Source organism: Saccostrea echinata, unplaced genomic scaffold, assembly GCF_033153115.1.
Source record: "Saccostrea echinata isolate AGI-Se365-2 ecotype Australia unplaced genomic scaffold, CSIRO_AGI_Sech_v1 ptg000008l, whole genome shotgun sequence".
Lineage (NCBI taxonomy): Eukaryota > Metazoa > Mollusca > Bivalvia > Ostreida > Ostreidae > Saccostrea > Saccostrea echinata.
The window spans coordinates 8,397,429-8,412,776 of NW_026889757.1; the positions used below are offsets into that span (position 1 = coordinate 8,397,429).

General features: G+C 32.2%; 1 protein-coding gene across 1 annotated transcript; it reads right to left on the reverse strand.

Annotated features, from left to right (window-relative positions):
* Window positions 1-5,661: 5,661 nt before the first annotated feature.
* Window positions 5,662-12,392, reverse strand: LOC133181260 (netrin receptor UNC5A-like). Its single transcript, XM_061315793.1, has 5 exons — window positions 12,380-12,392; window positions 12,061-12,228; window positions 9,437-9,574; window positions 8,151-8,315; window positions 5,662-5,840 (listed from the first exon to the last, which is right to left on the reverse strand). The coding sequence occupies exons 1-5, from the start codon at window positions 12,390-12,392 to the stop codon at window positions 5,662-5,664; spliced, it is 663 nt and encodes a 220-aa protein (XP_061171777.1).
* Between the last annotated feature and the right edge of the window lie 2,956 nt (window positions 12,393-15,348).

The following is a 15,348-nucleotide window of genomic DNA, read 5'->3' on the forward strand; positions in this document are numbered from 1 at the left end:
AATTCTTTCAAAGGAAAGCAGGAAAAATGTGACTAATTTCATGTATACGAAAATATTTTTTATTATGAAAAATATAAATATTTCCATTTTTTGTCTTTTCTTGTCAAATGGTTCTCTGAAGGCAAGTTTATTCCTTTGAAATATCTTTACTTTAGAAAAATACTCTGTATCACGTTGGCTTAATTAGTTCTGAAACAAAAGGAGAAGTCATTTGCTGTGGCCCTCAATTCGACATTACATGGACGTTGTTTAATCAGTTACCTTTATTTATTTTCATTCCTACATTGTTTTCGATATATTCCTCTGAACTAGAAAGAAAAGACACCATAGAGTATGACATTTCTGTATCATATTTGGATAATTCATTGAACAAACACATTAATGGCAAATTAGGATTTTTGTCCAACGAGTTGTGTGTTTTCTATTCCGGAGCTTGGCGATGGGATAGAAAACACACAACGAGTTGGATAGAAATTATTTCCAACCACAAACCAATGGGGGGTTCTTTTCATCACGTTTTACATAAAGCCATCAAATTTTTACAGGGTTTTAATATGCGTTTTTATATGTGAGTCAACTTCATTTGACTTCACTTTTATGCAGAAACCATTGTGACGTCACAACTGTTGATATGAAAATGCATGAGCTATATCCACTGCAAAAAGGGGTAAACATGTGATAAATAGCAATATACTATTGTCAAACAACATGTTGAATTTATGTCTTCCAGTTGATAAGATACGTAATAGCATGTTCTACAATTCGAAATACACGTATTTCTAAAACAAGGCGAGCTATTAACAAATAAATTGATGATAAAAGGATATAAATAATCTCAATAAAAGTCAACATTTTGCAAATTCCATGGTCGATTCAATGATCTTGTTAGTAAATACAATCTATTTAAGTTGAATATTGACGGAAGTTTTTCATATGGTTAGGCCATTATCTTAATACTGAATTGTCTAGGGCTTTTTCCGTTTAACCGATCATGACAAGGAACACACATGGGTGTGACCTGTCCACAGGGGGTACTTACTCCTCCATGGTACCTGTTCCCACCTCTGTTTTCACAGGTCTATATTGGTTCTGCCCAGCTCTTGTGTTCTTTAAATGAAACTTTGTGCATAATTACTGTTCTTTATCTTCACATTTCATACTGAAACTTTGAAGAGTCAGTAGATGAATGGCAGGCTAAAACTTGGATACAGCACACAATTCCATAAAAAAAAATTGGTTAGAATAAACTTTCAGTATCAAAGGGCAAAGTTATACCTAGACAAAGCAAGGTCTAAGTTGAAAGCAAAAATATTATGAAAATCTTCAGTTTTTTACTCACCCTGATATCATTTGAGTTAGCTTCCCTTATTAGAGTTCTTCTGTCAGAGAAAGAAGAAAGATAAATTAATATGGGCATTTAAATTAACATATCGAAGTTCAACATTGGATGAATGATTTGTCATTTTTTAAGTTTTACAAATTAGAGGGGAAACAAAAACAAAGAAAATACGTGCAAATAATTCAGCGGCGGAATAAGGTAACGTAGGACCAAAATCTCCCTTTAAGATATTCAGAGTTATTAAAACAAGATGCCCAAGGGCCTTAACGGTCATCTGAGTATTATAAAACATTGTAAAGGATTCATATAAGTATAGTCTAGGACTCAGTAGCAAATCTTAAAGCAGATCTATTCACATGCTTGTATTAGCCCCCATTTGTCACTACCTTCACCATTATAACTATATAAACAAAATAATAGTGCTTAAACCATTCTCATTCCCTTTCACATTGACTTCTCTTGTTCTTTGAAGAACATTCAATGTACAAAATTAAGGTATTTTTGCCTCTTTATTTATCTATTAAAGACTATTAAATCAAACATTAAAAACTATGAACTTGCTTTTTTTTGTATCATATATTATAGAAATTCTTGTAAAGTTCACTTATTCAATTAACTTTTAAATCCCATATTTGCAGAGATTAATTATAATACATGTATGTGAAAAGCAAGGGGGAATAACTTCTCCAAGTATACTACAAATTAATGAAAGCATACCCAACACCAGAGCACTTGACATAGTGGTCCAGAATTTCAAAAATCTGTTAAAAATACACTTGCTCGTCACAACTTTGTACTCTGCCTCCTAAATGCCCGGGAGGAGAGAAGAAGATTTTCAAAGAAAATGCATTTTTACAATAAAATCAAAATGCCCCGCGCTAAAACCAGAACACCTTACCCATAGGTCATAAAATTAACAATTTTAGAAGTGGCACTTTTGCTCATCATAAATATGGATTTAGTTTGTTTGCTTAATATCCAGGAGCAGATATTTTCAAAGCATTAATGTATTTTCATTTTATAATCAATAGAGCCCTGTCCTTGCACCAAAGGCCCTAAACTCAGTGCCCTTGAAATTCACAATTTTGAAGGATGCACCCTTGATCATCATAGTCATGCACGAAGCTGAAAATGTTCAAAAGTATACTACTGACGAACGACGGATGATGGACGACGACAAACAAGCCATAGCAATATATCATGCGTGAGAAACAGGTAACCAAATAAAGTGGTAAAGAAACTAAAAATTGCTTTTGTATGACCATTCCCAAGGGAACACAAATCTTAGTGACTTTATACAGTATATATATATATAGAGAGAGAGAGAGAGAGAGAGAGAGAGAGAGAGAGAGAGATTAAATTTTGCATAACTACAAACTACAAACGTCATTGTACGTTTCATTATTGATGGAAGCGTCACTACTCAGTAAATCTGTAAAGGTGATAAGCTAGGCGGTGTTTACTGACTAATGAACAACAATGGTTTTCTTAAGAAATAAAGAAAATATTCAGTGGATGTAAATATTACATAATGTAGATTCAAATTTGTTGACATCATGACCTCCAGGCTAGGGCGAAGCCTACGTAAGAATATATAGGAAGGCTCTTTAAAATTCTTCTCAAGAACAGCAAAGCCATGACTAATCATATTAATACAGCAGCATCCTTAGGTATTCAAATCATGACCGCTGGGGTAGGTAGGGGTCCCCAACAGGGGATCAAAGTTATAAATTGGAATATATAGGAAATATTTTCAAAATCTTCTCAAGAACAGCAAAGCCATGATTAGTCATATGTATATGGAAGCATCCTCGGGTTGTTTAGGTTCAAGTAATTTCAAATCATGGCCCCTGGGGTAGGTTGGGATCACAGTAGGAGATATCTTTTACATAGGAATATATTGGGAAAAAAGCCTTTAAGAATTTTTTTCAAGAACAGCAAAGTCGTGATTAGTCATATTTATATGGGAGCATCCTCAGGCAATGTAGTTTCAAGCCTGTGCAAATCATGACCCCCGGGGAGTAGGGTGGGGCCACAATAGGAGATCAAATTTTTTCATAGGAAAATATAGAGAGAAATCTTTAAAAATCTTTTCAAGCCATGATTATTCATTTTACATGTATGTGGAATCATCCTCAGTTAATTAATGTAAATTAAGTTAAGTTCAAATTATGCCTCTACCACAGTTACTCCCCATGGTGTGTAGCTTGGGAGAACTTATAGTTTTAAACTTTTCCGTACTAAACTGATATCTTTTTCTCTATCCAAAGTGTTCTGGTAAGCGATGTGGCCCATGTGCCTCTTGTTTCTGTTGATGATTATATTCTTGTTTGCTTGTTGGCTTTTTCTTCAAAAATTATGAGTCGGACTTTTTGATGGGTATGGAATGATATTAATTTTTTGCTTTCTTTTTGGAAAACAAAGACCAAAAGAACATAACTTCTCTATCAATAATTTTTTGTCTCCATCAATCTTCTCTATCTGTAAATCTATCAATTCTCCGGAATCTGTTTTATTGCAGATCCACATTTCCGCTGTATGGAGAGGAAAACTTTTTAAGTGATCCAAGTTCAAAGATCAAATGACTTGTATTCATACAAGTACTGATTATTAGAATTTGATCAAATAGCATCTATTTCATTGATTTAGAACTAAATTTTATTAACCCAGTTATGTATATATCTTTTCTTTAAATTTTTTATGAAATTTAGAAATAAAACACCGGAAAAATTTTACAAATTTAAGATAATTCCACCATTTTAGAGGAACAAACAGAACATATGCTGATGTAATTTATGCTTAGAAAATCCTTTAAAATTTTCATGGTCAGAAGTGCACAAATTGTTAGAATTATCAACAAGGAAATATGTATAGATACAAATATTAATTGATGAGTACATTATTCCTACTTGTAGTTGACTTTCTCTGCTACCAGTGTTTCACTCACGAAATAATATATATATATATATATATATATATATATATATATATATATATATATATATATATATATATCTATATATCTATATATATATATCTATATATATATATATATATATATATATATATATATATATATATATATATATATATATATATATATATATATAAATTATACTGCAGTCAGGAGTGCAAGAAATTTTTTTCATTTGTCATAAAGAACATTTATATCCCCTTAAACACCAATAACAGGAGAGTACTTTGGTACTATTTTTTAGTTTCTATCAATATGTCTTTCAACGAAATGCAAACATTTTTGGACATATTTCAGTCAATTTATATAAAAATTTTCACCACTTACCACTCTTTTTGAAAAATAATAATTCAAAAACAACAAATGACTTTAAAATAATTGTATTAGTTATTGTGTATTATGATTTCAAGATGAAGTTTATCAATACATATATCAGAAGTCAGGTGTCCAATAAAATAGGGTTGATCAGTGCCACTTTAAATTCTAGTATCTTTCGCAAAAAATACATTCAGTATTTACTAGATTGACCAAAAAGTAACTTCAGAGAAATTTCATAGACATTTTTTTTTTTCAAACAGGAATTATGTATTTCAGAAAGTCTTTAAAGATGAAATAATATTTTGATTTTTCAAAAAAGATCTGTTAATAAAAAAAAATCGTAAACCTTTTAATACAATTGTCCATTTCTACTGCCACTTTGTAAATTTTGACTAAAATAATAAAAAAAATATATGCTATCGTGGTAAAAAAAAAATCAAAGCAAGTTGAAATTTTCGAGTGCAAAAATAATATACAGGTCATTCCTTTTTATTCAACCATATACTAGTAGCTTCTGATTTTAAAATGCGGAGTTGTATTCTGATAAAGCAAGAAATACTTCGATTACCTCACAAGTAACAACATTTGGTACACTTTAAGAAAAACAGCTTTCTTTCATCTATAATCTGCTGCATATTTTTTTTTTTGAAATCCAAAAGTATTTTCAGTGTTCAATATGAATTTTTATTATTATTTCACTCTTCAATCACCTAAAGAAAAACAGTTTGAAATCATAGGGCCTCTGGTTAAAGGCCAAGATGGAGAATTCTTAGCCTTAAGGGGAAAAGTCCGAGACCTTGCAGTTGTCTCAGCAAGTCAAAACACTCGTATCATGAATAATACACTACTGGGTATATGAAACAGTAACAAGTATCCCTGATACTGTGTAGACAGGACAAATGGTCCATTGTAAAATGAATCTGTTATAAAACATTAACTTACGTCGCAGACAGCTCATTTTTGCTCCAATCAAATGAAGTTAAGAGACTGTTAGTGTTTTGAATAATATGTCTTTCAAGATATTTTAACATTAACCTCTAACACCCTGAGGATCCAAGCAATGTCGTTCTTTAAGGTCCTCTCCCTCGCATTCTCTTCCGCCATGCCGTGGAGAAGGATTGGTACATGTGCGGGTTTTAGATTTTTTATCCATTCCATTTTTGAAATAGCATTCACCCCAATTAGACCAGTCTGTCCAACCACCATGAACTAAACAAGAATTATTAATTACTGTTAAATTTCTAAAATATGTCGATTGAATTGCACTCATTAACTTTTAGTCTTATTAAGACATGTAGTACGAAGCATATCATTTATGGACAGCAATACAATTTATTTATGGTATAAAAGTTTTATCTAAATACAGCTAAACTTCGAAATCTCGAACACGGATATCTCGAATACCCCGGATATGTCGAAGTTAGGTCGCGGTCCCGACGAAATTTGCTTTATAAATGATTAAAATAAACCCCTCTATGTCGAACACGGTAATGTCGAATACCCCGGTTATCTCGAAGTAAAATTGTGTACCCATTCATTAAAATCATGCGTTATCTCGAAGTCAGGATTCGATAATTATCCGCTCTGATGATCAAGTCCGTTAGGTAAACTGAATGCTCTCTTGATAACACCCACCTGTCTGTCACGCTCGGGTTACCTGTGTTACTGTGATCAACAGATAATAGCGCGATAATTATACGAAGTGTATGTATGGCTTACCTTGATTGTAATTATGCAAGCCAAAGGTTGTGTGTATTAGTCTAACTGCATACGCGTGGATGACACGTTAATTGTTTTGTGGCTTGGGTACGTTTATCTTGATAATCGCTATTTAATGCTATGTGAAATATGCGCGCATACATAGTTTATGGATATGAAAGTGAAAATTATAAACATCGAAGTAAAACAAAATTCTGTAGTTAAATGCAATTAGAATTTATTTTCCCTATATGAGCGTGCATAATTTACAATCGTCCGTACACACCATCATGTGAGCATTTGTCGCAGTGAAAACTTGTGCTGTAGTGCCCTGTGATTCAGTGTTGTTCTGTTGTTAGACCAAAGTGCGTGATTCTTCTTTTGCATTTGATTTTATTATGGTAAAATAATTTTCTTTTAACTGATTTTACATGTGTGAACATTTTATTTTCCAATAAAAGAAAATGTATATTTCGTTTTCGTTATTCTGACAGCGACCGCTTTTAAATTTACAATGCATAGACGATATCCGGTTATGGGTGCTAGCGGTTGACTTCCCGCGTTGGTAGAAGGTTTATGGTTCTGTGCATATTATACAAGCCATTTATTTTGTGGATTATAAAGAGGATTTAATTTTTTTTTTTGAATGCTAAATCCATGTACATGTATATTAAAGAAATCGTATACAGAATTTCGAACAACAAGAAGGAATTTGACATATTTTCACTATTAAGTACATGTTCACTGCACTAAGTTTATTTGAAGTTCATTTGAATTATAATCCTCGATATGTCGAACCCCCGGATATCTCGAAGTTCATCAACGGTCCCGTCAACTTCGAGATAACGAAGTTTAACTGTATTTCAAAATTGCCAATCAGTGCTGAAAATATTTTAAAAATAAATAATAAGTGAATGAAAACATCTACTTCGTTCGAAGATTTTATTATAACATTATCCATAACTTCAAAACTGTTCATGCATGATGCGTTGTTTGAATGCATTTTATATATTTTCCAATACATAATTCCACGTGGCCTATGTCATCTGTTTTCGTCCGTCGTCGTTCGTCATTCGTTAACATTTGAACATTATTTGCTTCTCCTCTTGATATATATAAGGGAAACTTTGTATTATTATATAGTGAAAATGAATTAATTCTTTGAAAATCTTCTCTGTTGTTCAGTATTAAGCAGACAAACTAAGTGCATGGTAATGATGAGAAAGCTTTCTTCTTTCAAAACTGTGAAATTCATGGCCCCTGAAACAGGGATTTTGAAGTGGTGCTCTATTATGATCATATGTATGGGAATATTTTCTCTGCTTTAAAAGAAATTATTCTCCTTTTTTCTTAACCTATAATAATTTATCATTTAAATAATGTGATTGATGGGTAAATTAAACAAAAGAATTATAAAAAAAATTTGATATATAATGTAAAAAAAGGATGTTATAATTTTTAATGATCACTCCGTGAATACTGTGTTTTATTCTACTCATATTATCTACTTATGTCTAATGAAAGTAATAAAGTGTAAATAAATTGACAAATACAGGCAAGTTTTCGAGTTGTTACTGATAACCAGACTAATACATGCAAGTTTTCAAGTTGTTTATAAGACTAATTTTTATCCCTGATCATCCTGTTTCTTTTAGTTTATTTTGCATTATTATTCAATTATTTACCATTTAATGGATCATTTTCAGGGTTGTGTTATACTCAGATGACGGTTAAGGCCATTGGGCCTCTTGTTATATTTGTAATTTGAGGGTGTAATTGTTGACTTTTAGGTCAGATTTTCAAAAGCCATGATAGTATTACCTGCAGGTGGAATACAAGATTCTTGTATAATTTTTTCTCCTTCGCAATCTTTTCCACCATGCCGTGGAGAAGGATTGGTACATGTACGAGTTGCAGATTTTTTATACTCTCCATTTACTTGAACGCATTCGCTCCAATCAGACCAGTCTGTCCAACCACCATCAACTGAACAAGAGATATTAATTACTAAAAAAGTAATTACTCTAAATATGTTAACTGAATTAAATTCATTAATTATTAATAACACTAATGGTACAAAGTATATATATTAGGCCAAGATTTAAAAAATGTTTGTTGCCCTTTCCCGACTCAGGATGAAAAAACTGGGTCGGTAGGTAGGTATTAAAAATTTTATTTTTCAGAAAATTTAAATTTCAATGCTAATTTTTTAAAATCTATGTTCCAGAATGCATAAAAAAAATAACTGCTGTCTGGAGGTTAAAAAGTGTTTAGTCGGCATTCTTAAAATCCCCTACTCGTGATAGGAAAATAGATAAATGCTAACATCTACTAATGTTACATCATATCAATAGTAGAGTTTATAATTACATCATCGTTAACTATCCTTAATTCTCATTATATCGCGGGTTCCATTGTATCGCGGTATTTTCCAAAAATTAGGATACATAGTTCATATCCTTTTTGTTGATGGACTATCTGTCTGTCGTCTGAATGTTGACTTTTGTGATGGTTAAAAAGTATGGAACACCTGTTGGAAAAATATTTATTCAAATAAAATGAAATTTTACAGATTTCCATTCCCGTTTTTTTTATTTAGACCAATGAATATATAATCAAGTAAAATCCATAATAAAGTTCATATTTTGAAAGCCTTACGTTTGTATTATTGTTAAGTTTTTATGTAGATTTACATCATAAAATAAAAAATAAAAATTGTACTCTGTGACAGTGCCAAGCCTCCATGTTTTTCAATACCGCGATACAATGAGACTCTTACAAAATAAACGAAGAAAGCTGAGAAAATAATTAGTCACTAAAAAGTTAGGCCATTGATAGGTTTATGAATAGTATTTGGTAAATAGTTAATGTAAGAATTTGGAATAACTTTTTTTACGCAAAAAATTAAGTACCGCGATATTATGAGACACCAGTATATATATAATTCTGTCCATGATGTGTGGTTTGAATGCATTTAATATACATGTTTATTTTTCAAACTACAATTTTTACATGCAAAAATGCTATATAATTTTACTCCTTATCTTTTATATTTGATTATTTACTTTAAAGCTTTAAAACAGGCTTTTAAAAATTATAAGTGTCACCTTTTGTTGACTTTTCGCATAAGGTAGGCAATGTCTTTGAGCAAATTTGTGGATAGGTGATGGGGTAGAGTGTTCCATCTTCATTCACCTTAACTGCTATGCAGTGTTTCCGCTTTGGATTGCTGCCTAAATCACCTCCTGAGCAAAACCATGATATTACATATATATAGGTATTTTATTTTTATTATGGATTCAAAAGCGACAGGACATCTATATTAATATTTTCATTGTCCTTTAATTTAAAACTGTTTTACATCCCTTCACGGTTGTCAGTATTTTTCACTGTTTTTTACCTATGTGGGACGTCATTATTTACCGATGAAGGACTTCAAATTTAGACCTATACAAGAAACTCAGTCATTGCGTATTGAGGAATCTTTATCTTGCAAACGCCTCTCGGGACACGAGGCCTCGGTGCTTAAGGTCTCACCCCAAAGGCCCGCATCTTCAAAGTGCCGAGCTCTGTTACCTATATTATGTTCCCCAAACGTAAGGTATATTACCATAGCAATTTTCAACTTTATATGTCACTACGTTGTTGCATGTACCAATGCCAAGAATATCCATTTTCTTTGCTTTTTTCAGCTCAAATAAAGATTTTAGCTGAATAGGAATGCAAAACGTAATACGTGTTGTGTTAAAAGAGAAGAATCAACTTCTCTGATGACGGAGAAGGGACGGAAGACCTTCTTGTTGCCACGGCAACAAGTTTCTAGTTATTATTTTTTCTTCTTCTTCCTGGGTACATTTTTGTCCGTAGGTGATCTCATCCGATTAAGGTAAAACTTCTTTAGGGTTAATTTGTATGCTGTGTAGATTTGCGGAACGTTAGTCATTTTGCCGAAACATGAATGCACGTGCGTGCGCTTGCGAAGAGTGAAATGACTGATATACTTGATATAGCCTTAACTTTTATATTTTTCAATAATGCTTTGAATTTCAGAATATAAAGATATGTTAGTAGTCTAGACAAGATGACATGGTAAATTTAGCATGAACTCACACGCATGATTTCTCAACAAAACAGGATGAAAGAGCTAGGTTCACTTTATCCATTAAATAGCTCTGTCAATATACCAATTAACTGACCAAGTCCCAATGTCCCATTTTAAACATCAATATAGAATAGAGACTTAGTGCTTCCATTTCCTATAAAAACTTTTCCTCCGAGAGTCCAGGTATTGAAAAACAGGCTTTGTGAAATTGCAATGTTCTTGAATTCTGAAGAAAATTGGTGTATTTGAGTACACAAAAAATGAAGCATGAATTATAATCTTCTGAAAGAATACTTTCATTATATAATTAAACATTTTTGATCAGTGGTTGGGGCCAATGCAAAATATTTTTAAAAAAAAAAAACAGCGTAAAGTGTTAGCCAAGTTTGAAGAAATTTTTAGGATTTGAGGATAATGTCGCATTTCATGACGTCATTATACACCGACTAGCGAGAAAATTTCATCATTTTTAATAGGTATGCAGTCCAAGTGAAATTTAATGTATTTTCACCTATATATATATAGAAATTCGCAGGGCTAATACACAGTATAATTTGTCCAAACCTGATAAAATTTGGCAGGATTAGACAGAATCCGGACTGCAGGAAAATTCTGGAAAATATCTTAAATTAATTTCTGTTGTTTTATTTATAAGTACAATGCAAATGTTGGGAAAATATAATAAAATGATAAAATAAGTCGATATTTTTGGAGTATAAAAATTATTCACGAGTATCGCATAGCTTACTGTCAATTTTACTTTTTCGTTGTCGCCGGGTGGCGCAGTGGTTAGAGCGTCTGCTCTAGAGTCGCGGAGTAAGGAGTTGATCCTTACGTCGCGGGTTCGAATCCCACTGTGGGACGTGGAGACCGGTCCTACGGATGAGACCGTATAAACCGAGGTCCCGTGTCGCAGTAGGTGCTGGCACGAAAAAGATCCCTCACTGCTCAATGGCCGTAAGTGCCGAGTATAGGACAAAACTTGCTGCTCTCCACCGGCAAGTGGTGGCGTCTCCATATGAGTGAAAAATTCTCGAGAGGGACGTTAAACAACATACAAACAAAAAAGCTTTGTCGTTCACAAAGTTTGGGACTTTCAACGTGAAATGTTAACTAGGTCAAAAATCTACAGACACGTATATATCAAGCGCGGGTTTTGTATGTCAAAAGCGCATTCAACATAATCATAAACAAAATTTATTACGATTTGATACTTATTGAATTGACAATTTAATTTTTATGTAAACATTTACGTCTACCCTCCAATTCTATGGCGCCAATTTGAAAAGAGACTATTGAGTTTCGATCCCGATTTATATTTTGATTTGTAAATCGTGTACCTATAATGTCATTGATTTTATGTTTTGTGTGATTATGGAGTTGAAAGCAAGTTAATCGTGTAAGTATTTTTTTTTTAATTTACATCTAACTTGACCTGTAAACACACGTTAGCACATCTACTACGAAAGATGTTAATTGCATTGAAGTGACTCCGGTAAATTATGTGTGGCCTGATAAGAGGAAATAATTACCGTAATTATGAGCAGTTGGGACCAATATGGCCGTTCGAAATATAGAATAGACAGTATCAGGACTACAAAGAATGTTTTAATTGTTAAGCATACTTACCAGGAGGACTCCAGTATTCGTAACTTTGTCTGTAAAATCCTGTCCAAAATGGACGATATTTGAAAGAATCAGACAAGCCTGTATAGTTACCAATGACGTCTGCCTTCAAAGTACCACACCGTTTGACAGCTTCCGTCCAGGTCACCTCTATGGGTAATACTTGGCCGTCTGTAATAAAATCAGAATTAAGGACTCAATTTTAAATCTTACTGCTCAATGAAATCCCTTCTGGTCTGTACAATTTATGCTAGTAAGAACATTGTTTTATGTATGAGGAATGCGCATCGTTTTTTTATTTTCCCTTATTGTATGACAATACGTTTGTTTTTCATACTTGCACACAGATATCCAATTCTGTTCAGACAGGAAGAAAATTGATGACGAACCGGATATGTTCCTAGATATCTCACAGCAGCGCAATTACCGAAGTCATTTGCTGAAAACGGAAATGAGAACATTTTTATCACTTTACATGTGTTATCTTAATTTTACTGAACCATTCAAACTAGTATTCTTTTTTGGCAATTTATTCTTTTTCTCCCTTATTATAATTATAATCCTGTCGTTTTTTTATTTGGGTTTGGGTTTCTTTCTTATATCATCAACAAAGAAACACAGGACTTCGAAGAAAAGTCCACTAAAATACTCGTAATAGATTTTGTATTATATATGAAATGGAAAATTCCATATTGGAATTAATGAATTTATCTAATATTATATCATTATATAATTTATCAAATGTTAATATTGATTATGTCTAGCTGACGCCTTACAATATGTGGATGGACTGTGTTTGTTGTATTTGTATACCACCACACTTCCGTCGTTTGGTCCTCCAAATAGTTCATCGGGATACTCTGGGAAAGTCTTATAAACACACTGTTCGTCTACTTTCCTGTATTTTTCTACATCGGTATAACAGTAACATGTCGTTTTCTATTGAAATTATAAAACAGTACATGTATCTATATACATTTATTGCTAAAGTATGTCATTGAGAAATGTTACAAGTTTCTGTTTTCCCGAAGTCAGTTTTATTTTTCCAGGCAAATCAGCAGAAAAATGTCTGATTAAATAAATGGAATTACATAGAGAATGAATTATTTTGACGTTTTTATAATACTGAAACAAAAGTTAAATCAAGGCTTTGATCACAACGAAACAGATTTATACGAGGGTTGTCCCAAAAAGTCGTAGACAACCTTAACATTCAACCAATACTAACCAAATTTTGTAAAGCCATAATTTATTCAATGTTCCTTAAAATAGTGAATTCTTCAATAGATATCTTTCATAGTAATAATATTATGACTTTTATAGGAAGAACTATATGGGCTGTCGATTGACGAACAAAATCCGGAATAATTATGTAACTATTCCAAATGCATTTGTTTCTCTGGTAATATGTATTTATATGGTAATCTAGAGTCCCTCAGTCAAGAGTGGTTTGCCAGTTTAAAAAAATCAACGAGATGCTTGATGCGTGTTAAGCACACGGGGCAGAACTTAAAAAATGATCCTGAAGTTATAAGAGACGTAAATTACGCTTGCTTTCGTGCGCCGATGTGCACTTATATGCTCTCTTCATTTTTACATCATTTTCTTATTCAATGTGCTATTATCATGAAACTTAAAATTCATGATGATAGAATGTTGCTTTTTACTAAGACAAGAAATTTAATTTGACAAAGAGAAACTAAACTGTTTTCCCAGTGTACGACGTTTTGGAACAACCCTCGTAATTGACAATGTATCTCTGATTGGCTGATTCAGGGCAGGAAACTAACTTTGATACATTTACATGCATCAAGATTAGCAAAATAAGCATTGGTACCTACCTAGAATTAGCATAAGTATAAATATAAAAAGATTGTCAGAATTTGCATCAGCATGTTTTTCGAGCAAAACAGTACTACCAAAGTTAGCATTTTTCTTATATGTAAAATCAGTATTGACCAATATGTTCAGGATAAGAGTAAATATAATTGTTAGCAGTAAACCAGCAAACGAAGGAAACGTTCAATTCAGCGAGCAAACAACAGAATCAGCATGAAGACTGTTACAGAATTAGTTCCCGGTACTGTATTAAAGACTGATCTAAGAAAATAAGATCTGACAGAAAAAATAGTATACTTAACTATATGAAAAGATCTCGTACTAACAAATAAAGATTTCACAGATCTCGATCTTAATAGAGAGAAATGATCTCGTAATTGTGAGAAAATATCTAATAATTACGGGAAAATTATCTCGTAATAACGGGAAAATTATCTCGTAATAACGGGAAAATTATTTCGTTGTTTAGATAAAAGATCTCTTTAATACAAGAGAAGATTTTGTATAAATAACATGATCTTTTATCGCAATAACGAAATCTTTTCTCAGAATTTTCTCGTTAATACAGGATCATATCTTGTTACTTCGAGATAATGCTATCGTAATTTTGAGATCATTCCTCGTTATAATGAGATGTACAAGCTTTGTATTTTCTTTGATTACTATTATCTTACCGATAGGCCTATTGCTGTAATACCATTGTGGTAATCACAGTAAGCATAGCAGTCATATGTTGGTTTTCCATGAGCATCAATGTCCTTTAATTCAATAAATTCGGTGGCTTTATTTGTCTCGAAGCAACCTTCAATAAGGAATTCAAAAACTCTCCATAAGACTCTCCATTTTATACCAAAGGTTTATAAGTATATTTTAATTGATTTGTAGGATAAAAGGCACATATCGGAATAGAATTATTCTTATGCTAATATTTACACGTATTTATTTGAGACATTTTTTTTCTTTAAAAATTGCTTCTAAAAATTCAATATTTAAAGGTTTAATCAGTAAATAAATTTGTTTTTTCACATCACAGTCTTCTGAATCAGCTTTTGTCAAACATTGTAAAAGATTGTCCTGTTTTTCAAAGATCATTTTAACAGGATATCCTTTCATTTGTTTTGTTTCTGCTATTGTATTTTAGTGTCCCTTCCTCTATATTTGGACTTCAGATTTCTTTATGAAAAAAATCTAATAAAAAGATGGCAAATGACAGAAATGAAATTTCATTTAATCCTTTTTAAAAGTAATAAACCTGAAATAACAGTGATTTACCACTTTCACTTTGGAGCTGTGTTTTAAATATATAATTTTTTTTTTGTGGAAATTTGATTTTAAAAAGTAAAAGGTAAAGATAACGAACAGTGATCGACCTCAAAAAATCCATAAACAATTCAAATATGTGAAGAGGGCATAAAACACGGACCCCTAGAAATCCCAGAGGAGTGATCAGGT